This window comes from Bos mutus, chromosome 14 (assembly GCF_027580195.1).
Source record: "Bos mutus isolate GX-2022 chromosome 14, NWIPB_WYAK_1.1, whole genome shotgun sequence".
Lineage (NCBI taxonomy): Eukaryota > Metazoa > Chordata > Mammalia > Artiodactyla > Bovidae > Bos > Bos mutus.
In genome coordinates this window covers 36,395,748-36,423,128 of record NC_091630.1, presented here as the reverse complement: position 1 = coordinate 36,423,128, position 27,381 = coordinate 36,395,748, and the positions used below count along the sequence as shown (strand labels likewise).

The following is a 27,381-nucleotide window of genomic DNA, read 5'->3' as shown; positions in this document are numbered from 1 at the left end:
ATCTTAATCTCTTCTGCTTCTCTAAGTTCCTTACCATTTCTGTCCTTTATTTTGCCTATCCTTGCATGAAATGTTCCCTTGATATCCCCAATTTTCTTGAAGAGGTCTCTAGTCTTTGCCATTCTATTGTTTTCCTCCATTTCTTTGCATTGTTCTTTTTATAAGACCTTCTTATTTATCCTTGCTATTGTCTGGAACCCTGCATTCATTTGGGCATATCTTTCTTTTTCTCCTTTATCTTTTGCTTCTCTTCTCTCCCCAGCTATTTGTAAAACCTCCTCAGACAGCTGCTTTACCTTCTTGCATCCTTTTCTTTGGGATGGTTTTGGTCACTGCCTCCTGTACAGTGTTACAAACCTCCTTCTGTAGTTCTTCAGGCACTCCATCAGATCTAATTCCTTGAATCTATTTGTTACCTCTGCTGTATAAGGGATTTGATTTAGGTCATACCTAAATGGCCTAGTGTTTTTCCCTACTTTCTTCCATTTAAGCCTGAATTTTGCAATCAGGTGCTGATGGTTTGAGCCACGGTTATCTCCAGGTCTTGTTTTTGCTACTGTATAGATCTTCTCCATCTTTGGCTGCAAAGAACATAATCAGTCTGATTTTGGTATTGACGGTCTGATGATGTCCATGTGTAGAGTCATCTCTTAGGTTGTTGAAAAAGAGTGTTTGCTATAACCAGCGTTTTCTCTTGGCAAACCTCTGTTAGCCTTGCCCTACTTCATTTCGTACTCCAGGGCCAAACTTGCCTGTTATTCCAGGTTTCTCTTGACTTCCTACTTTTGCATTCCAGCCCCCTATGATGCAAAGGACATCTTTTTTTGGTGTTAGTTCTAAAAGGTGTTGTAGATATGGTTATTTAAATCACTGAAACAAATATAGAAAAGCCAGAAATCATTTCCAAATTCTTGTTTTTTCAGTTCCTTTTCAAGTAACATTTATAGAACAAAACAGTTTCATTTCAACATTGGGAAGAAAGACACTGATTTTTTTTTCAAGTTTGCACTAGCCACTAGAACGTGCTATAATGATGGAAATGTTCAGTAATCTGCACTGTCTGATATGGTAGCCACAGCAGCACATGGTTGATGAGCAATGGAAATTGGGCTGGTGTGACAGAGGAACTAAATTTCATCTGTTCTTAAATATAATTAAAGTAGCCACATGCAGCTGTTGGCTCCTGTGTTGGACTGTGTGGCTTCAAAGGATTGATCAAAGAGTATTGAGCTACACTTTGTGGTGCTAATTTGGATGGCATCTTATCAATTTTCTTAGTAAACTTGAGAAACTTTAACATGGGCATTTTTTAAAAAAATTAGTCTCCAGGAAATGATACGCCTATTAAAGGCTCTATTGACTTTTGAGCTACTTTTAGTCCTCAGATCACCACAATTTTTATATTTTTTTAAATTAATTAATTATTCTATTTGTTTCTGGCTGTGCTGAGTCTTCATTGCTGCATGGGCTTTTCTCTAGTTGCAGAGAGCAGTAACTATTCTTCGTTGTTGTGCACAGGCTTCCCACTGCAGAGGCTTCTCTCCTTGTAGGACACAGGCTCTAAGGCACGTGGTCTTCAGTTTTTTCAGCATGTGGGCTCAGTAATTGAGGCTCTCAGGCTCTAAGAGCACAGTCTGAACAGTTGTAGCACAAGGGCTTAGTTGCTCTGCGGCGTGTGTGATCTTCCCAGACCAGGGATCGAACTTGTATGTCCTGCGTTGGTAGGTGGATTCTTTACACACTGAGCCACCAGGGAAGCCCTATCACAAGTTTTTAAAATGCTGATTCTCAATCTTTAAATTACAATTGTCCATTTCCTCCACTGGTATAGCTCTTCTTTGATCGTTTAGGTAATGTGATTTTTGACTTACATGTACTTGTACACGTACCCAATCCGTACATATAGGCACCTATATATAGCGTATATACATTTGTGAAGATCAGGTGAAGTGAGGGATGGGACTTGTTAAACTTGAGTGTTCCTTTAGCCTGAGCATTACTATGAATAGAGAAAATAAGCAAACAGAATTGTCTGCCAAGTTAATCTGGCTCCACCCCCTTGGGGAAGGAGAACATTCACATTCGTCAAGTAAAACCAGAACCTATCAGGCCTTTTTCATGTTTCTGTGATTTCACAGAAAACTGATGTCTCTTCCTGAAATATTCTTTTTTCTCTTCACTGTGGGGTGACCCTTGCAAGAGAATTTTAAAGTTGCTTTTCTTCTCTGAAGCCTCTATCTGACCTTTTGTCCTCTTCTCCCCTTCCTAGCCACACCAACCAGTCACCCCTTTCTTTTTAGTGGAGTTGTGTGTATTTGTGGTCCTGGTCTTTGCTTTAGAAGAAATCAGTATCACAAAGATGATATTAACAAGAATGAAGGAAGTAATGATTGCAGCGGTTACTGTCTGTGGGGCATTTAGTAAAATGCTAAGCATTGACTAAACACTTTAAATACATTTTCATCTAACCCTTCTAAAGCATTGTAGAAAAGTTATGATTGGTCCAATTTTATAGATAAGACAACTTAACTCAAAGTAAGTTGTCCAAAGCCTACCACCTAGTGAGTGGTAGGGCCGGGTTTATTTGACTCCAGAGCTCATGGTTTTACTGACTAAGGGTTAATTAAGATGTAGAGAGAAAAAGAAAAACCTCTTATTCCCCATAGTGTCATGGTGTGGTGGGAACAGCATTGTATGCCATGTGAAAGAGCTCTTGTTTTCATTTTTACCTTAGCCATTTTCATGGTGGCCTTCCGTGGGTCAAGTCTTTCTCTCCTTCTGATTTCTAATTCCCTCCTCCTTCTAAAAAATACCTTAGTGATAGAAAATGCAACATCCTCCATATGTTAATTCTACATTATTATACTTCCTCCTCCCTTCTCAAAATACCAGATTGTACTATGTAAAGACTTTTTGAAAATGAGACACTTGCAGTTCATTAGTTTGGTTTGACAGACAGCCATCAGCACACCTTTAGAGCATATGTTTCAAGGTGCAGCAGTTTGCTTTTATTTTTATTTCTGTCCTCATTCCTCAACTCTCACCAAGGTTGTTTATGTATTTGAAAAACTGTCATTTTTTTCTTCTGGCTTTGCTTCACCTTTTTTTAAATTTCACTTTAGTTTTCCCTTTTCACTTAGGGCTCCTACTTTTCACGTCTGTAATGTGTTTGCCCTTTAAAGTTACATGATACCATTTTGCTTGTTTAACAGTTGTTAAAATTGTTAATGCCAAATATTCCTGTTTTGATGGATGACAGAAGGATGTACATGGAGTGTGGCTGCTCGCTGACTATGTGCTGTGTCGGATGTCCCATATGTGCCATTTCGTGTTGTCAATACAGTAACGATGTATGGCTGAGTAATAAGGTCATATTAGTATTTCCATTTCGTGGAAAAGAAGTGATACAACTTGGCTATGATGAAAAATATATATAGTAAGTAAGTGTAGACCTTGGGCTTGCATCAACATGTAGCTGAATAGAGGGGAGGGATGTGAATAAAAACACAGGATTCAGAAACATTTGTAGAGACTTCATTGGCAGTCCAGTGGTTAAGACTGCTTTTCGGTGCAGGGAATGTGAGTTCAGTGGGCAGCTAAGATCCCACATGCTTTGTGGCCAAAATAACACATCATAAAACAGAAGCGATATTGTGACAAACTCAATAAAGACTTAAAAAAATAGTCCACATAAAAAAGTCTTAAAAAAATAAAAATGAAAGACAAAACAAACCCCAAAACATTTGTAAATACTTAAGTGTATCTAGTGTTTGTATTTTGTTACATTTTAAAGATTACTTTATATTCAGTATGCTGCTGTCATTCAGTTGCTCAGTGGAGTCCAACTCTTTGCAGCCTCATGGACTGCAGCACTCTGGGCTTCCCTGTCCTTCACTATCTGCTGAAGTTTGCTCAAATCCATGTCCATTGAGTCGTTGATGCCATCGAATCATCTTGTCCTCTGTCGCCCCCTTCTCCTCATGCCCTCAATCTTTCCCAGCATCAGTGTCTTTTCTAATGAGTCGGATCTTTTCATCAGGTGGCCAAAGTATTGGAGCTTCAACTTCAGCATCAGTCCTTCCAATGAATATCCAATAGAAAGCAAGTATTTTAAGTGTTCAGGTCACTGAGTTTTGATACTTACATCATGTTGTGTAACTGAAGCAAGATGTAGAACATTTGCACTGCCAAGGAAGTTCCCTTGACTCTACAGTGAAATCTTTGTCTCTTCCACTCAGCACTTGAGTGTGTCCACTGAGCTTTTTTTTTTTAATATTATTTAGTCATGATATTTCCATTTTTCTTCTTTGTCTTATCTATTTATTTTGAGATTTTCTTGGCTGAAGCTTTCTGGGTGTGTGTGTGTGTGTGTGTGTGTGTGTGTATGAGACAGACAGGTTTAATTACTCACTGAAGGATTTTTAACATGGTCCACTTTTAAATTTTTGTCAAATAATTCTGAGATCTGTCATCTTGGTATTGGCATCTATGGATTGATCATTCCTCATTCAGTTTGAGGTCCTCCTGCTTCTTGGTTATGTGTGATTTTTCTGTTCAATCAGAACTTGGACATTTTCATTTTATGTTATGAGACACTGAAGGGAAGTGTTAGTTGCTCAGTTGTGCCTGATTCTTTGTGACCCCATGGACTGTAGCCCACCAGGCTCCTCTGTCCATGGAATTCTCCAGGCAAGAATACTGGAGTGGGTAGCCATTCCCTTCTCCAGGGGCTCTTCCCAACCCAGGGATCAAACCTGGATCTCCTGCATTGCAGCAGATTCTTTACCATCTGAGCCACCAGGGAAGCCCATGAGACTGAATCTTTCTTACTTAAACCTTCTGTTTTAACTGCATTTCTTTAACACCACTCTGGCCAAGTAGAGTTAGAAATTCAGGTTCCTCACTCTGCCTAAGTTGAATGCTGGGAGATGGGGCCTCTTTGCTGTTCATCACTGATGATAAACAGCATGATGAAAGCCCAGGCTCACCACCTGGCTTGCTCTGACATCACCCCAGAAAGGACGGACTGCCTCCTTGTTGGGGGTGGAAGTGCAACCTTCACACTTCTCAGACGACATTGCAGGGGTGTGGAGGTAACCTTATTACCAACCGACAGAGATGAAGGTCTGGACTCTTTACTTGGCCTTCTATGACCCACTGGAGATTTTTGAATACCTTATTATAGCCCCAGAGAAGGCAATGGCACCCCACTCCAGTACTCTTGCCTGGAAAATCCCATGGGTGGAGGAGCCTGGTAGGCTGCAGTCCATGGGGTTGCTAAGAGTCAGACACGACTGAGCGACTTCACTTTGACTTTTTACTTTCATGCATTGGAGAAGGAAATGGCAACCCACTCCAGTGTTCTTGCCTGGAGAATCCCAGGGACGGGGGAGCCTGGTGGGCTGCCATCTATGGGGTCACACGGAGTCAAACATGACTAAAGTGACTTGGCTTAGCTTAGCTTATTATAGCCCAGGGTAGGGTGGAAGTTGGGCTTCTCCTTTGCTGATATGAGTGGTTGACTTACATTTTTACTGTGATGTTAGAGGAGAGCAATTACTATCTAGAAGTTTCCATCTTGCTAGGCTGCCCTTGTCACGGTCCTTTGTCTACAGAGCACAGGCTCTTATTATCTTACTTTTTGTTGGTGCCCTTTGGCACCTCCATGTTTCAGCTTCTTCAGCTCCAAGTCTGGAGTATATGAGGCAAAGAGAGAGCCTAGGAAACTCACCTTCATGTCTTTCCTTGAGATCCAACGTCCCTAGATCGTCTACCTCCTCTTGACCTTTCAAAGTCAGCCTTACATTTGCTTTGTATATAATGCTCAGGATTTTTGTTTTTCCTTAGTAGAGAAAATTGAGAAAAGTGTGTCTATTCTCTTTTCTCAGAAGCATCCAAGAGGTACTACTTTAAAATTTTTTGAGAAAAAAATATCATAGTAGATTACATGTAGTAAAGGAAAATACTGTTTTATGAAAACTTGGTTCCATTCATGTACATAAATACAGCTGTTTGGGCACTAGTTCATGGCATGAAATCTGCTTCTTATAGTATCATGGATAAAAATGTTTTAGTCACCATTGTAGACCACCTGTTTTCTTATCAGTCTGATACCTGAGTCCTCTAAAGCTTCACAGAACTTCTGAGTTTGTCTGCCTTTGTATTCTTCTCATGAAATAACAGTTAATGTCTATGTTCCCTGGAGGTTGTTCAAAGCCTTCCCCCACTGTCCTGATGGTGAAATGTGTAAGTTAAGCATTATCTGAATTTCTGCTGTGTTTAGTCCAGATATCATGGGTAGGAAGGGTGAATACTTGCTGTGGTTGCCACACTTAAGTAGTCTTGGGGAAATGAGATTCTCTTAATCTGTTTTACAAAGAGGACGTCGTCTCTGTGGACACATTGAGTCAGAGTGAGTGTTCTTCACGTGGCTCAGAGGAGACAGCGTCCCCACACAGCTACACATGGCTGAATACCTGGCTGGGACCGACATTCACCCAGGTTCCGCTGTGGCAGCCACAAGGCAGTTGTCAAGGTTACCATCTACCATAGGGCAGACTCCTGAGGCCAGTACCGTGTGTTTTGGGCATCGGCTGTTCACAGTCCTTGCTGGTTTCCCCTCCTCCTCCTCATCAGCAGAGTGCCTTCTTCCTCTCCAGCCTCCTCTTGTTCAGAGGAAGGGGTCCATCTGTTACTGGTCCCTTCCAGGCTGGCTAGGAATGGACATGCCCTCTTCTAATGCCTCTGAGTTACCCATTTAGAAGTTTATGTTTTACTTTGTTCTTTTTGATGGTGAGCAAAGGATTTCAGACTGTATCTAAAACATGTTAAGTTTTGGCATATGTTTGCAGAACCACACTGGGCTGACCAAGGAGAGGTTTGGAAATCCTATTCTGTTTCCTCATAGTTTGACCCAAATGATAAAATCGAACATGATTTAGTTTATCTAAATTGCCTGGGAGTAGGGGAGTGCAGAATAAGTCAGAGGTGAGTTCCCCAAAGATCATGAGTTTTTGGCACTTTTTGATGATAAAGTGAAAGACCCTGGGGTCTCCAGAACATGGTTCTACTCTACCCTAGAACACGGCTCACTCAGCAGACTTATTTTTGTAAAGGGCCAGCTGGCAGATGTTTTAGTCTTTGCAGGCCATATGATCTCTGGTGACTTCCCTGTGGCTCAGACAGTAAAAAATCCACCTGCAATGCAGGAGACCCAGGTTCAATTCCTGGGTCAGGAAGATCCCCTGGAGAAAGGAATGACATCCCACCCCAGTATTCTTGCTGGAAAATCCCAGAGACAGAGGAACCTGGCAGGCTACAGTCCATGGGGTTGCAAAGAATCGGACAACTGAGCGACTAAGTGTGCATGCCTGGTCTTTGTCACCACTACTCACTTTTGCCATGGTAGCACAAAAGTAGTCATAGATAATGTATAAATAATTAAGGATGGCTGTGTTTCAGTAAAACTTTATGAACACTGACATTTGAATTCCATATATTCTTTTCAGATCCCAAAATACTCCTTTAGGTTTTTTTTTCCCCCAACCTTTAAAAAATGTAAAAGTTATTCTTGGATCACAAGGCATGTGAAAACAGGTGGCAGACTGAATTTGGCCCACGGGCTGGAATTTGCTGACCCCTGCCCTAGGAGATGTCCACTGGACAGGTTCCTTTGCCCAAATAGCTGTTGCGCTCTGTATCCACTGCTGCTGCTGCTAAGTCGCTTCAGTTGTGTCCGACTCTGTGCGACCTCATAGACGGCAGCCCACCAGGCTCCCCCGTCCCTGGGATTCTCCAGGCAAGAACACTGGAGTGGGTTGCCATTTCCTTCTCCAACGCATGAAAGTGGAAAGTGAAAGGGAAGTCGCTCAGTCGTGTCCGACTCTTAGAGACCCCATGGACTGCAGCCCACCAGGCTCCTCCGTCCATGGGAGTTTCCAGACAAGAGTACTGGAGTAGGTTGCCAGTGCCTTCTCCACTGTATCCACTAGCTTAACCCAAACTTATATTCCTGAGACATTTCTGGTACATCACTATATTCTCATGTTAAAACGTTAGTGACCTGACACCCATGAACACATTCATTCATACAGAAGTTCTTATGAATATTGTGGATACCAGAGTCCTGCATTTGAGTAAGAGTTTTACCTCAGGTCTCCACAGTGGAAGTCCTGGATTGATCTACTTCTGATGATAATTTTCTTCATAACAACATGAACAGTGTATTCTTAATGTACACCTTCCTTGCTAAGGTGTTATTATACTTATGCAGCTTTCTAGGTCAATGGGAGTTATGCAACCCAAACTGGAATATTTTGCTAGGATTTCAGTGTTCTTTTTTTTTTCTCCTGAAGGAAGAGCTAAGCAACCATATGTAACTAGTTAAAATGGAATCATGTGTCAGTTTGGAATGGATCATCTGATAGTTAGAGGACACTTGATTCAAAGTCACTTAACAAGAAGGGATTATTTCTTTGTCAGAGCACCAAGTCCAGAGGGAGGCAATATGAAAATGAAATAGTTGAGTAGCCCTATGGTGGCAGAGCCAATGTGGCCACTAGCCTCTTGACTTTCACTTATGTTTGGAGCCCTGTTGTCACAGAAGCTCTGTAGCAGCTCTAGAGAACACATCAGCATTCAAGACAGAGGGAGGGAAAGAAGGATGGTATCCACATTCTCTTTTGTAGTTCCAGGACTGTCTCTTTACCCATCAAATGTCTGCTTAGGTCCTGTAGGCAGGAATCTGTCAGCAGCCACTTGTAGCTGCAAGGGAGGATGGGAAATTGAGTTTTGACTTTAAGCCATGTTGTGGGAGGTGGCCACGGAGGAGAGCACTGGGAATGTTTAGCCAGCTGGAAGTGTCTGCTACAGAGAGCAAGCAGCCTTTTGTAATGCCTGGGTGACTTCTAGAGAGTAGAGTTCTGCTGAGTTTGAATCCAAAATATAATGCACGAGGCACTTCCCTTAATTAAACAGGTGCTTGGAGAGTGTCTGGTATATGTTTATTATATATGAGAGGTATGAAACAAGGGCCATGTCCTCCAAGAACTTTAGCTAATAGCAAGAAATAGACATGAAATTGTGAACAGTCTTTCTCAATTTTAATAGCTAAGGCTGAGGATTGGAGTATATTAATATTTGTGTCATAAGGTCATGTGTTCATTTAGCAACATTTATGAGGTGCCAAAGATGTCAACTGTTTAGTTTGCAGGTATGCAGATGAATAATGCAGTTTCTGTTCTGCAGAAAGCAGTCAAGTAAAACAGCAGTTTTGGGAGCTCTAGGGTTCTGTGATTTACCATAGCTTGAATTATCCGATTATGTTGGAAGAACTTTTATTTGCTCTTTTTTGTTGTTTTTTTGTTTTTAAAGTTTTTTTTTTTTTTAAATGGGATTATAGTTGCTTTACAATGTTCTACTATACAGTGAAGTGAATCAGCTATGCTGCTGCTGCTAAGTTGCGTCGGTCGTGTCCGACTCTGTGCGACCCCATAGACGGCAGCCCACCAGCTCCCCCGTCCCTGGGATTCTCCAGGCAAGAACACTGGAGTGGGTTGCCATTGCCTCTCCAATGCATGAAAGTGAAAAGCGAAAGTGAAGCCGCTCAGTCGTGTCCGACTCCTAGCGACCCCATGGACTGCAGCCTACCAGGCTCTTCCATCCATGGGATTTTCCAGGCAAGAGTACTGGAGTGGGGTGCCATTACCTTCTTGGACCTCTCACCCCACCATCCCACCCATCTAGATCATCACAGAGCACCGAGCTGAGCTCCCTGTGGTCTATAGCAGTTTCTCACCAGCTAGCTGTTTTACACATGATAGTATATACATGTCAATCCCAATCTTCCTTTGAAAAATAAAGATGTAAACTACTCAACAGAAGGGAATGACAGTCAGTAGGGTTGGATCAGTATCTTTTCCATCATACCTCTGCTTATTCTGTAAACATCTTATTGAATCAATCTTATTGTTTTAGGGTAACTGTACAGTAGTAGTCAGGTGGCTGAGCACTGGGTTTGTAAAACTCAATAAGCAGTCCCTTGCTTCATGGGGCTTCTAGTTATAGGGTAAGCAGACATGTTAATAAACACTTGGAATGCATGGTGTATACTCGCACAAGATCTAATAAGAAAAAGATGTATTGTCAACATTGCTTAGAAAGATATTAATGGATGCACAGTCAATTAAGGCTTCACAGGGAAAAGAAGAAAGAGCATTTACTATTTCCATGCAAATAAGGAAACGGAAGAGTATATTATGGGAAAAGTTCAATTCTGGCAAAGCAGAGAAGCATAAGACATCTCGAGAGTTCCAAGCAGCATCTACGAGTTGGTATAAACGTAGGTGCAGGAGCCAGAGCAGCACCATTGACAGTGTTTGCACAGCATCTCTCTTCTCAGTGATGCTGGAAATAAAGGACCATTCAACTTGAATGAGTTGTAAGGAGACAAGGGAGAGTGTGGCATGGGTGGGGATTAAAAGGACTGGGCAGCTGTGTGACTTCTTGACAAATAGATCCACTTGTTCTTACAAATGAGTGTCGTGAGGCCAGCACGTCCCTCGGCTCCTCTTGAATCACCTCGAGATGAAATGAAGCCTGGCACTTAGGCAGAGTTTGTTACTGTGACCGAAGTCCCATCGGAATGGGATCCCTCAGAGGTCAGGATCAGGCTGGCCCAGGCTCACTTCCAGCGAGTGAAACATGTCTTCTGCTGGTCAGGCTGGGGTCCTTTCTGGAGACCGTGCCCTTTTCAGGAACATTTGAAAGAAACTGGATATCATTGAGCTACCGTGACTATTTTATTTTTGAAAAAAAAGAGAAATATACCTGAAAATCAAAGGGAGATGATTGAAAGAAGACAAAATATTTTTGGAACTTTCTGCTTTGGGAGGCAGTAGGGAGGTGAAAGTGGACATAGTAATTTTGGTTTTAAAATTTTATTGCAGAATATGACAGAATTGGTTACCATAGAAACGGTAAAAATTGGTTACCATTTTTGAGTGTGTGAGTCAGTGGCATTAGATATGTTTATATTGTTGTGCAACCATCACCACTGTCTATCTCCAGAACTTTCTCATCAACCCAAACTGAAATTTCATACTAAGCAATAAATCCCATTCCCCTCTCCTCCAGCCTCTGGTAACCACTGTTCCACTTTGTCTCTCTGAATGAAATAGAATCACCCAATACTTGTCCTTTTGTGACTGGCTTCTTTCACTGCACATAATGTCTTCAGGGTTCACCCTTGTTGTAGCATGCATCAGAATTTCATTCCTTTTTAAGACTGAATAATATTCTGTGGCATGTATATATCACATTATGTTTGTCCATTCATCCATCAGTGGACACCTGGGTTCTTTCCACCTTTTGGCTATTATGAATAATGCTGCTCTAAACACGGATAGACAAATACCTGTTCAAATCCCTACTTTGGTTGGGATTGCTGGATCAAATAGTATTTTGTATTTTAATTTTTTTTTTGAAGAATCATCATACAGTGTTCCACACAAACGGTCCCATTTTACGTTACCACCAGCAACACTCAAGGGTTTCCATTTCTGAGGGAGTGGATTTTTGCATGTGAAAAAGATGATGCCTTCAAATTGGCATTTCAAAACAATGCTAAAACATGGGTATTTGCATGAAGAATTTTCTCTAGCTTTTTAAAGATTTTTTCTTTTTTGGGTATGGACCATTTTTAAAGTCTTTATTGAATTTGATACAATATTGCTTCTGTTTTATGTTTTGGGTTTTTGGCCTCAAGGCATGTGGGATTTTTATCTCCCCCACCAGAGATCAAACTCACAGCCCCTGCATTGGAAGGCAAAACCTTAACCACTGGACTGCCAGAGAAGTCCTTTCTCTAGCTTTTTAAAAGAGCAACATCTGTAAAAATCTGGTCTTTAACTCATTTTAAGAGCTCACTGTCAGCAACTTTAACATTAAAGCCGCAGTGGCAGCACTTCAGGTAAAGACTGCAAGCAGCCTGCAGTATCAATACAATAACTAAAAATCCACAAGACTGTGAGATTAGGGAGATCCGGCAAACAGTAAGATCTCCAAGCTGACCTGTGAGCTACTGAGCCCATTAAACTGAGTAAATAACTTTAGTGAAAACAAGAAAGGGTCGTAATGAGGACAGAAAAGAGAAAGCAAATGGGGGCACCTACTACATGATGAACAAAGAGATGGAGGTCACGGCATTTAAGAGGCCATTTGAAAGTGGCTTGATTTGTAAATATTAGGGACATCAAATTTCAGGGAAAAGAAACGAAGCCTGTCAGGAACAGTTTTAAATAAGTATACCCAAGCACAGAAACATAAATTGGCTACTGGATTTGTAAGTGAGGAGGGAACAGTTATGAAGGATTAAAACTGTGTATGAAGAAGGCAACATGCATAGAAAGTCAAAATGCCATATCCCACCTCAGATCTATAGAGATCTTACATTCTGTACACTCAGTATTTACTAGCAGAGAAGAGAGGTATTTTGATGTAAGGCATGTAAAGATAGAAGATTGCTGGTTCATTCAGCAGCTGAACAGATGTTTCTCCAGAGCCTGTTACGTGCCAGATTCTGGACTGGGCAGTGAAGATGGAGCTGGCAGTTGTCAGCAATGAGACAGATCAATTAGACAGACATCCCCAGACAGGGAGGAGATGAAGCCCAGGATTCCAGAGCTCATAGAAGACTCTGTGAAGACGTTGGAACGGACACGTGGGCTGAGTAGGAGTTCACGCCCCCAAAGAAGGAAGTGGGATTTGGGTGGAGTAGAACCTCTTTCTAGGAGGAGGGACCAACATGAGCAGGAGTGAGGGAAGTAGGAGAGTCTGAGTGGGGAGGGGATAGCAGAGGAAGACAGGAGATACTGGAAGCTCCCAGCAGCTCAGTGATATTCCTCAGGATGTGAATTTCAAGGCAGGAAACAGCTGGGAATCATGCTTGAGTATGAACAAAGACACACATTTTTTTTTTTCTTTTCTCATTAATGTCTAAATCCCCCATCTCCCTACACAAGCTCACCTCTTTTTAATAATCACAGTTTTAGTATATTTAATTGAAAATTCACTGTAAGTAGGCTGATCTTTGGAGATGGAGAAGCTGATTGTTATTAACAGTAATTAGCCTCATGCTCTCATAGGTTGTGTTCTTTTTATTCCACTGCCTGAACTGGGTATTGTGCTTGGTTCTCCAGCATCCATTCTGCCCCTGCCTGTTGAGTAACAGAGATGTGGTTTGGGGACTTGACCTTAGGTGGTTTAAGGGTAATCCTACCTCCACCACCAGTGTTTTAGTTCACTATTGGATGTATGTGATTCACTTTGGACCAATGAGAAAAATCCAAGTTTGGAGGAGGATTGAGGGAGGAAAACTGTGGTCAACCAAGCTGTCTCTATTGCTAGATGTGAACTAGAAGCTTGTAGCTGTAGTGCCATGTGGGGACCCAGGCTTAAGGTGATGTTATGCATGGTAGAATGGAGAAGTGAAAAGGGTCTTGATGGCCCTATTGAACTGGGAAATCAGCTAACACAGAACTTTTCCCATTACTGGGCTTCCTCTCCTGAAAGTTAATGATTTTCTTCACTGGTTAATCTATTTTGGGTTTGTTCATCTGAAACTTGAAATCATCTGCAACCTAAATGATACATGATCTTTGTGACCTTCAGCAGACACTGTACGACTTTTTATGACTATAACCCTTTAAGCCTCATTTCCCTTGTCTGTGAAATGAATATAATTATGTATCAGGGTTTTTCATGAAGATTATTTGAGATCCATCACAAAACCCGAGGGAAGAGGCATGAACTAATACATGAGTGCCTACAATGCACCGTGAAATAGGCTGGTCCATGTTTTAGGAACTTAAAAGACTAGAAAAGAATTTCCGATAATTTTTTAGATAAAATGGTATAAATAGGGCTTCCCCGGTGGCTCAGTGGTAAAGAAGCCGCCTGCCAATGCAGGAGACACAGGTTCAATCCCTGATCCTGGAAGATCCCACATACTGCAGAGCAACTAAGCCCAAGAGCCACAGCTATTGAGCCTGTGCTCTAGAGCCCAGGAGCGGCAACTACTGAGCATGTGTGCCATAGCTGCTGAAGCCTGCATGCCCCAGAGCCCGTGCTCCACAACAAGAGAAGCCTCTGCAATGAGAAGCCCGTGTGCCGCAACTGGAGAGTAGCCCCCACTCACCACAGCTGGAGAAAAGCAACAAAGACCCAGGACAGCCAAACAAAGAAATAATAAAGTGGTATAAATAAGGTCACATGCATACAGACCACTGTACAGTGAGTTTTTTAAGATTCGTATGATGTTTGTTGAATACTTGTCGTTCCAGGCATAGGATCCAATGTGGGGAGGGGGAGATAGGGAGAATGAGGGAGGGGATTAAGGAAAGGCGTGTCTGAAGAGTTGGTATTTAAGCCAAAACCTTACTGATGAGTAGCAGTTAGCTGAAGAATGGGGAAGAACAGTTCAGACAAAGAAACATTATATGCAAAGTCGAGAAGGCATGGGGTGTTCAAGGAAGAGACAAGAAAGTGGGTGGTACGGGTGGAGTGGACGAGGGATACTGTAGTGGGTGAGGAAATTGGAGCGGTAGAATGAAACAGATAATGTCATAGCCTTGTTGCCCACATTAAAGATTTTTTAATGCTCTGGTTGTACAATGAAGCCATTAGAAAGTTTGTGTGTGTTTTTTTAAACCTTTTTATATACACAAAAGTAGAAGGAGTAGTGAAATAAATCCCCATGAATCTATCAGTTAGCTTCAAGAATTATCAATGCATGGCCAATATCATCTATCTCCTTCTCTTGTCCCCTCTACATTTTCTATACAGTGGATCTTTGATTATTTTAAATAAAGCAGTGTGTACATGTCAACCCCAAACTCCCTAACTATCCCTCCCCACCCAGGTAAACATAAGTTTGTTCTCTAAGTCATTAAGTCTCTGTTTTGTAGCAGAAGAGTCTTGTGAACTGACCTGTGCATTTTTTAATGAGATTGTGGGTATCCAGGGAGGAGGGGCAGTTGGGGCGGTCAGTCTAGGTGACACAGGTGGGTAGCGTGGACCAGAGTGATGGCAGTGGAGATGGAGTGAGGTAGTTGGATGGGAGCAACATTTTGAGTGCAGCACTTACTGGCCCTGGTAAAAGATGAAAGTGATGTACTGACTTACAGGGAGAGTAGTATCAAGGAGGACTCTTTAGCTTCTCTGTAGTGACTGGAGAAGGTGAATATTTGGGGGTAGAAAAATCAAGGTTCAATGTGAACATGTTAAATGTGAGATCTCTGATACACTGACATTGGGATGTTGAGTGACAGTCTTACTTATGTCTGAAGCTAGTAAGAGAGGTCTTTCTGGGCTGTAAGCTACAGGGCCATTGCTGGTTCAGTGGTAGAATTCTCATCTCCCATGTGGGAGACCCGGGTTCAGTTCCCAGCACATGCATCATGCTCACCTTCGTTTTATATGTAAAAGAGATGACCAGTGCAAGTTTGATGCATGAAGCAGGGCACTCAAAACTCGTGATCTGGGACAACCCAGAGGGATACGGTGGGGAGGGTGGTGGGAGGAGGGTACAGGATGAGGGGGACACATGTATACCTGTTGCCAATTCATGTTGATGGATGGCAAAACCATCACAATATTGTAAGGTAGTTATCCTCCAATTAGAATAAATTAAAAAGCAAGTACACACCTGTCAGGAAAAAAAAAAGTCTCTCTGGGCTGGATGTAAGATTTGAGAGTCATGGGCAGATTGATTGTATCAGAAATGATGGGAAGGGATGGGACTTGTTAAGGGAGAAGTGAGAGCTGGGAACAAAATATCTGCTTGACTTCTTACTGTTTGCTCAATAAATATTTGTTGAATATTGAGTGGATGCTCGAAGAATAGGGAAGATTCAGAAGCTGGAAGGAATGAATGAACAGTGTTCCAGATGGAAGCATAGATACAAACTGAACTGCAGAGGTTGAAATAACTGCATGTGTGGGAGGCAGTGCCTAAGTTGCCTGATTTGGTATTATCATCTGTAATGTGGGGATTAGTCACTTGCTCAAGGTCGAACTTCTTGAAACTGATGCTTCCTGCATTTGTGCTGCCGTCTTTCTGACTTCGGAGCTCGGGATTTGCCACCATACCATGGTCCCTCTTCCCTAGATTATTTCCTATAGTTATAATTCCACCCCTCAACTTGGAAATGTCTTGTTTCTTCCCATGTAGACCAAATGAAGTATTGTCTTTCATGGACACCTTCTTTATAGGATCTGTTTTCTGAGTTAGATTTCTTTCCTCTTTCCTAGCTCTCCACTGCGGTTTGAATCCACGGGGTATTGATCACCCTGCCCATGGTGAAGGTATTAAACTACAAATTGAAGGTGAAGGTGTTGAGTCTCAATCCATTAAAAATAAAACTTTCCAGAAGGTGCTTGACCAAAAAGGAACCCCCAAGCGACTGCAGACAGAAGCCGAGACAACTAAGGTAGGTGATACTCCAATGAGATTCTGAAGCTGCAGCTTCTATATTTTGTGGCCCAGCCCCAGGGAAGAACTGACAGTACTTTCATTAATTATTGTTGGTGATTCAAAAATCACTGCTCCTCGACTACAAGTAATAAGAAATGAAAATAGTGACTTCATCACCTTTAGAGTGAAATCAAAGCACATTTGTGGTCAGTCTTAGAGCATGAGGCTCTGAGGATGGTATAGGACGAGCTCTAGGGATGAGTGCCTGGACTTAACGATTTGTTTACCAGGCTCAACTGATCATTTGATAATATTGGACAAGTCATATGACTTTCCAAGCCTCAGATTCTTCACCTATAGAATGGGTACCAGCAACACTATCATTTCCATCAGGTTGAACAGATGAAATAATACTGTATATGTACAAGTATTTTGTAAAAGGCTCAGTTGGCTGCATGAGTATGAGGGGATTTTGCTGACCATCACAGTAACAAGTGATATTTTATGAAATATATACATATATTCCAGGTACTGTTGGAAGGACTTTGACATACTGGGTTATTAGGTTCCGGTAACAATTCTGTCAGGTAGACAATAGTAAACAGGACCCTGGTTAAAGATACAGTTGCTCTAATTTGTTGCAGTATTCTTCAGTCCTTTAGTCTTTAATATAGATGTAGGTACAAGACACACAGTGGTAAACTGGGAGTTGAAGGATAGATGATTATTTAGTAAGAGCAGCCTCTTTCAAAGGTTTTCCATCATGGAACTGGCGCTGTATGGGTCTTTGTCTGAAACCGGTGAAGATGCTTTTGTTGGGGGTGTATGTTAGTTTGCTCCTTGAAAATTGAGAGAACTTGTCTTCCTATGGTATTTCCTTCGAAGAGATTTCCTTTCAAATGTTTGTTGAGGAGATGAATATATGCATGCCTTGGAAAGCAGATGTTGCAGTCCCCCAAGAAAAGCCTCAAGTAGAAAGGTCGCTCGGCTGTCATACAATAACTCCCTCCCACTCCCGTAAAAAAAAGAAAAAAGCCTTCCAAGATCAGATGTGAATTTTTCTACCTTGTCTGTACTTTTGGATAATTACCAATTACTTTAGTGTAGATAATTAAAAACTGATGACAAAAGAGTATGTGTGTATCTGTGTTGTAGGGAGTGGGGAACAATTAGCAAGGGAGATATTGCAGATATTTTGCACATTTTAGCTGAGAGAAATTACACCTCATAGAAAATTGGTTGGTTATTGTTATGTGAGAGGAGCTGGGAATAAGTAAGCCCTATTTGGCGTGCTGTGATTCATGGGGTCACAAAGAGTCGGACACGGCTGAGCGACTGATCTGATCTGATCTGCTCTGATTTTGACATCTAAATCTGGTCAGCCAGTGGTTGATTCCATCTTGAAAGAGTGAGGAAAAAAATGTCTTAAAGGTCTTCTTTAACTAGGAAGATAAATGGTTTATTTGAGTAGGATCTTTTCAGAGATGCGTAAAATATTAACTATTACAGTGGAGGAAAAGAAAACATTAATTGACAATTGCCTGATTTTAATTCAACTTTAATTTAATTAAATTAATTTAATTCAACTTTTCCAGATTCTCTTTTATTTGCAGAACAGATTTGGTGATATAAGAAGTTGGATTCAAACCTGATAGGATTTGGTAACTTCTGAATTATCTGGAATGTGTGATGTGGTAGTAAAACCAGTCTTCATGTCAGTACCTTTTTGCCTCTAGTTCACTTTACATTTGCTTTGCTGAAAACCTATTTCACCGAGAATGCAGTCATCTATAATGAACCTTTCCTCAGGTTTAGACTCTGGTTGCAAGCCAGATTTGTCTGAGATTTTCCAGGTTGTCTACAGTGAAACTCCCAAACTGAGTTGAAAGGGAATTCAGAATGTCTTCACATTGACATGTTTAGGAGTGAACAGACTAGGAGCTCTTGTTACAAAGTATTTATTTTTTCATGGAGGACTTGATGACAGTGGTGGTTGCTGGGGAACAGGGGCAAAAATAAAAATAAGGATTACTCCAGACCTGCAGTGTCACATACCCCAGAGATTCTGTACCACCGACAGTGTGAACATGTTCTGTGCATGTATGGACACACTGAGATGTGCCTTTCGGTTGCTCTCCAAGGGTTATTGGAGTTGTGAGTCATCCTTTTTCCTTAGGTAAATAATTGAATCTCTGGTAACTTGACCTACTTTACACTTAACTTAAAAAACCTCTAGCTACAGATGCATCATGTAAAGCCACTCAGAAATGCAAATCCATACAGATTTTCTGGAGGACAGTCTGATAGAGTTATCAAAATTTTCAATGAGTGTAAGTTTTGAGCCAGTGATGCCCTCTCTAGGAACTTGTCCTAAGGAAATAATCACCCAAAATGCAAAGATGGCTGCAGGAGAATATTCACTCTAGCGATGTCTATAATATGAAAATAATGTTCATTCATAAAACTTTGGCCAAAGAGACTGTGTATTCATGGAATTGAACAAATTCTATCTTTTTAAGGGTGATGGAGACCTATGTATATTTATCTTTGTTCAGAGTGCTATAAAACACTTTAAACTGGGTGGCTTATAATATTATTCAGCTGTATAAAGGAACGAAGTGGAATCATTTGTAGAGATGTGGATGGACCTAGAGGCCATCACACAGAGTGAAGTCAGTCAGAAAGAAGAAAAGAATTATTGTATATTAACACATATATGTGGAATCTAGAAAAATGCTATAGAGGCCTTCTTTGCAAGGCAGAAATAGAGACGTAGAGAACAAATGCATGGCCCCTAAGAGGGGAACCAGGGGGTGAATTGGGAGATTGGGATCAACATATATGCACTATTGATACTATGTATGAAATAGATAACCAGTGAGAACCTACTGCATAGCACAGGGAACTCTCCTCAGTGCTTTGAAGTGACCTAAATGGGAAGGAAATCTAAAGAGGGGATATATGTGTACATATAACTGATTCACTTTGCTGTACAGGAGAAACTAACATAGCATTATAAAGCAACTGTGAAAGGAAAGTTTTAGTCACTCAATCGTGTCCAACTCTTTGCAACCCCAGGGACTGTAGCCCACCAGGCTCCTCTGTCCATGAATTCTCCAAGCAAAAATCCTGGAGTGGGTAGCCATTCCCTTCTCCAAGGGATCTTCCTGACCCAGGGATTGAATCCATGTCTCCCACAATGCAGGCAGATTCTTTACCATCTGAGCGACCAGAGACTATGCTCCAATAAAAATTAAAGAAACTGGATGGCTTATAAACAACAGAAATTTGTTTCTCATAGTTCTGAAGGCTGGGAAGTTCAAGGTCAAGGTACCACCAGCTGGAGTGTCTGATATGAGCCTTGTTACCCAGGTCATAGACATCCATCATCTCACTGTGTCCTCACATGGTAGAAAGGGACCAAGGATCTCTCTGGAATCTCTCTCATGGGGACACTGATCCCATTTGTGAGGGCCCCGTCCTCCCAAAGACTCCTCCTCCTTACTATCACATTGGGGGCTAGGGTGTGAATTCTAGGGGAACACAGATTTTCAATCTGTAGCAGTGTTTATGCAGGAAAATGAGCGTGCTGCTATTGCAGTAGGGCGAGAGGAAGACGGGCAGGTTCCTGCAGAGTGTGTAACATGTTCCCATTTTCCTATAAATATCTTTTCCCCGTAAAAAGGCATCACCGAGTCTGAAAGACTTCATTCCATAATTGTTTTTATTTATTTTTAAATGGTTTTTAATTTATTTCAAAATTTTATTTTTATTTCTATTTTAAATTAATTTATTTTTATTTATAATTGTTCTATAGTATTGTGTTGTTTTCTGCCATACATCAACATGACTCAGCTATAGGTATACATATGTCCCCTTCCTCTTGAACCTCGCACCTCCTACCCGATCCCATCCCTCTAGGCTTGCACAGAGTGCTGGGTTTGAGCTCCCTGTGTCATGTAGCAGATTCCCACTGGCTATTTTACGTATGATAATATATGTTTCTGTGCTATTCTCTCAATATGTCCCACCCTCTGCTTCCCCTACTGTGTCCACAAGTCTGCTCTCTGTTTGAATCTCCATTGCTGCCCTGCACATAGGTTCTTCAGTACCATTTTTTAGATTCCATATGTATGTGTTAATATACAATATTTGTTTTTCTCTTTTTAACTGCACTCTGTATAATAGACTCTAGGTTCATCCACCTCATTAGAACTGACTCAAATGTGTTCCTTTTTATGGCTGATAGTTAAGTCATGTATGACTCCTTGAGACCCCGTGGACTACAGCACACCAGGCTTCCCTGTCTTTCCCTATCTCCCAGAGCGTGCTCAAACTGACGTCTATTAAGTTGTTGATGTCATCCAACTGTCTCGTCCTCTGTTGTCCCCTTCTCCTGCCCTCAGTTGTTCCCAGGATCAGGATCTTTTCCAGTGAGTTGGCTCTTAGTATCAGGTGGCCAAAGTGTTGGAGCTTCACCTTTAGCATCAGTTTATCCAGTGAATATTCAGGGTTGATTTCCTTTAGGATTGACTGGTTTGATCTCCTTGCTGTCCAAGGGACTCTCAAGAGTCTTCTCCAGTACTACAGTTCAAAAACATCAGTTCTTTGGTACTCAGCCTTCTTTATGGTCCAACTCTCACATCCGTACATGACTGCCAGAAAAATCATAGCTTTGATTATACAGACCTTTGTTGGCAAAATAATGTCTCTATTTTAATATGCTGTCTAGATTTGTCATAGCTTTTCTTCCAAGGAGCAAACGTCTTTTAATTTAGTGGCTGCAGTCACCATCTGCAGTGATTTTGGAGCTCAAGGAAATAAAGTCTGTCACTGTTTCCATTGTTTCCCCATCTATTTGCTATATGCTGATGGGACCAGATGCCATATTAGTTTTTTGAGTGTTGGGTTTTAAGCCAGCTTTTTCACTTTCCTTTTTTACCTTCATCAAGAGGCTCTTTTGTTCCTCTTTGCTTTCTGCCATTAGAGTGATGTCATCTGCATATCTGATGTTATTAATATTTCTCCCGGCAATCTTGATTCCAGCTTGTGGTTCATCCAGCCTGGAGCGTTTCACATGAGGTACTCTGCATTTAAGTTAAATAAACTGGGTGACAATATTCAGCTTTGACATACCCCTTTCCCAATTTTGAAACAGTTTCTTGTTACATGTCTGGTTCTAACGGTTGCTTCTTGACCTGCATACAGATTTCTCAGGAGACAGTTTATATCTAGAGCTGAGATTATGGGGAAATTTTTCTTCTTCTGCACTCGGAGTTTCTTTTTAATATATGTACTCTTTTAAGCATAAAGGAAATCAGTCCTGAATATTCATTGGAAGGACTGATGCTGAAGCTGAAACTCCAATACTTTGGCCACCTGATGCGAAGAGCTGACTCATTTGAAAAGACCCTGATGCTGGGAAAGAAGGCAGGAGGAGAAGGGAACGACAGAGGATGAGATGGTTGGATGGCATTACTGACTAGATGGACATGCGTTTGAGTAAACCCTGGGAGTTGGTGATGGAGCTTGGCGTGCTGCAGTTCATGGGGTCGCAAAGAGTCGGACATGACTGAACAACTGAACTGAACTCTTTTAAGCATATTTATTTAAAGCTCTTTTCAGGTTGCTCATTAGCTTAAGCAGCTCAGCTGTGACTCTTCCTATTTGTTGAGTTGGTGTTCTACCTTTGAGGGTGTTGTTTTTCCTCCCATGGGTCCGAAGTCTTGCTGAATGATTTGCCAAGGAGGAGAGTTGTCTTGGGAAATATGCCGTGTGTTGAGGTGCTTTTGTAGTCTGTGTGCTGTTGAAGCAAGCACTGATGAGGTGCTTTTTGTGTTTGTCTCTTCCTGAACTGTTTGGGAGGTAGCATCTTTGACCAGGTGTTTAATTATGTCTCAATCTGATGTTGTCTTTGCTACTGATTATGCAAATAAAGTCCCCCCAGATGTGCTCTCTCATCTGCAGCTTCACACAGGAGCCTGGTTCCATCTCCCTGTCATGCCTATGGGCTCTGCCATTCTGGGTCTGGCCAGGCAGGGCTTTGGAACCAATCCCTATTCCAGATCTCCAGGAGGCGTCTTTAGCTTCATCATTCCTCATTGCTATGAGCTCTTGGCACCTAAAGATATCTCTTCCTTGATTTCAAGTATGGCAATATATAAATTTTAAAATATATTTTCTAATATCTTTACATTTCTAGAGTCTGAGAGGGGATTGTATAGCATAAATGTAATCTACCATCTTGACTGTGAAATTCATATTGCTTTTATAATTAAAAAATTTCTCTGTCTACACATCCTTGGAAAAAGCATCTTTTTGTTTCTTTATCTTAAATGTGATTTGGGGACCCTTGCCCTCAATGACTCAAAAGACTAGAGCTGTAATTCTAGAAAGAGGGTTATCTATGTCATTGGCTATCTTAAATGAAAGAGAAATGAAATAGAAATCAATAGAGAACCAAGCTCACTTTTAAGCCTTATTACTGGGTAGCATAGGGTCTAGTTGGGAAAACAGAAACAAAAACAGATACATTTGATGTGTGAATTTGCAAAAGATATTTGCCAAAGGGAGTCCTAAATGCCAGTAAGGACTTGGGAATCCAGAGAGTATAGGTGCCTTAGGGATCAGTGTCTTGGCTAGCACAGACATAGAACATCACAGAAAGTTCTATTGGACAGGCTGCTCTGATCTGTGGAAGCCATTGAAATTTTCTGGTTATAAGAGTGAGTAAGATGAACAGATGGAATTGTGTGAACATTTTCTCTGACTCTTGTCCTTGGGCCTGGGGGGACATGTGCTTCAATCATAAGAAAAAATGTGGAAAGGGGAGTCTGTTTTGAAGGTTATATCCCTCAATTGTCCGATGGTTGGAATTTGCGTTTCCATAGCAACTCAGGATCTGGATTAAGATCAGCCCATCGGTAGATAGCATGCTGGCTGTTCCCTACCTTGAAATTCTGGACTGTTTTCCTCACAAGTGGCCTAAATACAGCATTGGGAAATTGAAACTCTTGTCTTCTAGACTTGATCTTCTAGGTGCTTACGAAGAAATTTGCCCTGTGTTTTCATGCCTATAAAGGAAGGGTTTCATAAAGTTAATCTTTATTTTTTCATACCAGCAATGCTGATTCACCAGAGCATGTAAAACAGTGAATCAGAATAATGATCGAGAGTCTTGATGACTTTCTGTGTGTCTCTTGTTTAGATGTGATTGACTCCTATGTTTTTATTTATAAAATCTCCATCTTGCAGCTGAGAAAACGAAGAATGACTTGCAAAACTTAGCTTCTGGCTAAAAAGTGGAGAAACATGACTGAAATCTAAGTATAATGACTCTAAAACCAGGATTTTTTTCATCTCTTTAACATTAAATGACAAATGATTGATTTTGGAAAGAAAAGAGAATCTGTTATACCGAGAATCAGGCCAACGAGACAAAAGAAGAGGTTAAAACACTGCATGTATTCTTTCTTTCTTGGGGAGAAATGCAGTAGATCCTGATTGCTATATTATATAAGGCAGAAGCAGTGCCAGCATCCAAAGCAGTGAATAATTGCCCACATTTGGCTCTGGGATGCATTATGTGAATCTTTGGCAGCAGATAGCCTTTTCTCATTAGGCTAATATTAGATTTAGTTTGTATTTCTTTGGCACAGAGTTAAAGGAGCTGGCCTGGAGTTTGGTGCTGGAGGCGGGAGGAGGAGAAAGCCTGGTGCTTGGGATAAGCCACAGGTGGATAAATGAGAGCTGACTGTAGGGCAGCTGGGGGATGTTTGTTAGAGTGGGAAAGGAAGCATAATCTGGGATTGAAACAGAAAGCTCGGAGAATTCTGTCTTGGGTTAAAGATGAAGGGGGATTGTACTTAACCTTGATCAAATCACATTGCTCAGCTGCCTCTGAGAAGGCCTACAGCAATTTGGGGATAGAATGATCTAATTCTTGGCTATCTGTATTTCTTGGCTTGGGGAGTAAGAACATCTCCAAAAGAGGCTGTCAACCCAATGTACTGTCACCAGTGATAGGAAAGGACATAATGCATGGGAAACATAATGACCACATACTTAGTTAAGAATTGTCAGGGGTCAGAACAAGAGAGAAAAGCCAAGATGACGTCATGCCGTGTGAGCTCCAGGCCCCTCCTGCACAGGCACTGAACACTTGGAAAGACCTCAGGAGAAACCGCAGTCAACCCGTGTTGGAAAAGGTAAGCATTTACAACTGAAGTGCTGAGCTCTGAAAAGTGTGACAGTGGAGCATGCATTGGAGCCATAGTTTCATGGAATAATCAATCAAGAAGGCACCTTCGGGAGCATCCGACCACCTGGTTTATTGCATAGGTGGTGGTGAGATGACATGCCTTCTCAAAATCTTGAGGCTAGTAGTGGCGCAGCCTGACCTAAAACATCATAATTCTGACACATGGCTAGAGCTTACCACTCTATACAAAACAACAGCTTCTTGCAGCCACTTGGTTGGCATTCCTTTTCTTGTGTACCCAGACTGCAGTGCATGCCATTTTGAGGATAGAATGGAAAGTTGGCCTCAGGGGAAGTGGTGCCCCTATCAGTGGGTGGATCAGAGCCCAGTTACAATTCCATTGACAATTTGACACAGTAAAGATAGTCTTTTGGAAGAAAGGGTGAGTTCTAGGGGTGGCTTGACTGGTAGCACTCTGCCCAAATGCTTTTCTTTTGCAGTCTGAAATGCTGGGGATCAATATGTAAACTTTTCAACCATGACAGCAGTTAGAGTCATGCCTGTCAGAACTGATTGAGAAATTTCACAATTGCCTGCATTTATATAAAGGCAAGTGTATAATTTGAACCTAAGAAAAAGACAAACATAAGAGGCACACGTGACAGCAGTGATCTGCTTCTGTGACTGTGTTGAAGAGACTCCGAGTCCTTGATGGGTGACACTGGAAAAGCCTAGAGGCATTTGAGAGCCCTGGTCAACTCAGCCAAGTGAAGAACTCAAGAAGAAGATAAAACAGAAGTTGGGAGAAGCTTAAGGCCAAGTAAGATGAAGAGCAGAAGGTGGTAGAAGAAAGCAGGGTTGGACCTTTGTCTGTACCCACAGCTTGAGGACTGACACTTACTCCAAGTGAGGGACATTGTAGTCCACCAGACACACAGCATCTCTGAACATATACACACACGTTTCCCCTTTTGACCCTCTCTTTCCCTGTACACACAGACAGATGCTAAGACATTGTTATAAAATGTGTATTGTTGCATACGATTTTCAAGTGTATTTTGGCTTTCCTGATATCCTACATCATAGTTGCTTTTGAACTATGAATACCTGGACTCAGGTGACCATGCGATTTGCAAACTTTGGCTATAAAAAGCCAGATAGTAACTGGTTCTTCATGGTGGGTGTTGAAGTCCCCATGTGACTTTGCGGAAGTGGATGTATTTCACTGAGATGCCTACAGGTGGACCTGTGTGGAGGTGCACGTCTGTGTGTCTTCCCTGCTCTACGATGTCTCAGTTGCACCTCAGCCAATGGGAGGCACTGGACAGGTCGGCTTTAGACACTGTACACCCAGGATCTGGACAAATAAATGTTGGGAGAGGGTGTGTGGGGAAGGGACACTTTAAGTCATTTTATAAGAACACCTTGCCTTCTCTTCTCTCTTCTCTCTAAATATACAAATGGCTAACACTTATGTTCTATTTGGGTATAACTTGCCAAAAGTTAATAGTTGTAACAGGAAAAACCGTGGTAATAAGTAATACATCATTTTAAACTGCCCTATTATCTCATGGCTCTTCCCAAGTGGCATTAGTGGTAAAGAACCCACCTGCCAATGCAGGAGATGTAAAAGATGTAGGTTCAGTCCTTGGGTCGGGAATATCCTCTGGAGGAGGGCATGGCAACCCCCTCCAGTAGTCTTGCCTGGAGATTCCCATGGACAGAGGAGCCTGGCAGGCTACAGTCCCTAGGGTTGCAAAGAGTCAAACACGACTGAAGTGACTTAGCAGGCAGCAAGATATCACTCATATATTGAGAAAGAGAATGATTTTGTAATAATGATTGAGTTGAAAAAATAGTATGTTGCATTATGTAGGAAAAAAATGTGAATTGTAGAGGCGGTTCTGTTGTTCAGAGATAGATTATCCATCAACACATCATGTTCATTCTCCCCTTACTTCTTATTCTGAAATCTACTCATGTTCCCACATCTGCTCCTATCACCCGGACCCACCTCACTATCTCTTGACTGGCTTCTACTTCACTCCTGCCCTCCTGTGATCCTGTTCCCACACACCAATCTTGAATTAAAGGATACCACGCACCTTCTTAGCATCCTTTTCACTTAGAGTAAAAATCCAGACTCATTCCTATGGTGAGAATCCAAGACATTCAGGCTTTGCTTGGCCTCATATCAGATTTCCCTCTGGTCATCTGAGCTCCAGACACAGTTGTCTTTCTGTTTCTGGAATATGCCAAAGTCATGCTCTCTCTTGAACGCATTGGTACCTGCCATCCTGTCTGCCTATATTTACCTCCTTGATCATTGCACCTTGGTTCCCTGTCACATAGGTCCCAGCTCAAATGTTTCTCTGCAGAGAGGCCTGACCACTCCAGTCACGCTTTCTGATATCATGGTGTATCCTTCATGGAGCTTCTTCCTGTCTGAAATCATACTGTTTATTTTCTGTCTCTCCAGTAAAATGTAAACTCCTTGACAGCAGTGATCTTCTCTGTCTTATTCACTGGTACAGCATCAGTGCCTGCTGCAGTGTCCAGCACATCTTAAAGAACACGCTTCTGATAAATGAAATGTTAGTTGATATGACCTGGAAGTTCCTCGCCTCTGGGTCTTCCTTTCTTTTGCCCCGTAGTGTTTATCTTTGGGTTTCCCTGATAGCTCAGTTGATAAAGAATCCACCTGCAATGC

At 41.7% G+C, this 27,381-nt stretch overlaps 1 protein-coding gene across 5 annotated transcripts in view; it reads left to right on the top strand.

Moving 5' to 3' along the window:
• The window catches only part of SAMD12 (sterile alpha motif domain containing 12), a 451,014-nt gene that overhangs the window by 30,432 nt on the left and 393,201 nt on the right, over positions 1-27,381 (top strand). For all 5 annotated transcript variants that reach the window (XM_070382196.1, XM_070382195.1, XM_070382197.1 and 2 more), the window contains exon 2: positions 16,309-16,487. In XM_070382196.1, coding sequence (XP_070238297.1) covers positions 16,309-16,487 — 179 coding nt within the window. The remainder of the gene's footprint in view (positions 1-16,308; positions 16,488-27,381) is intronic.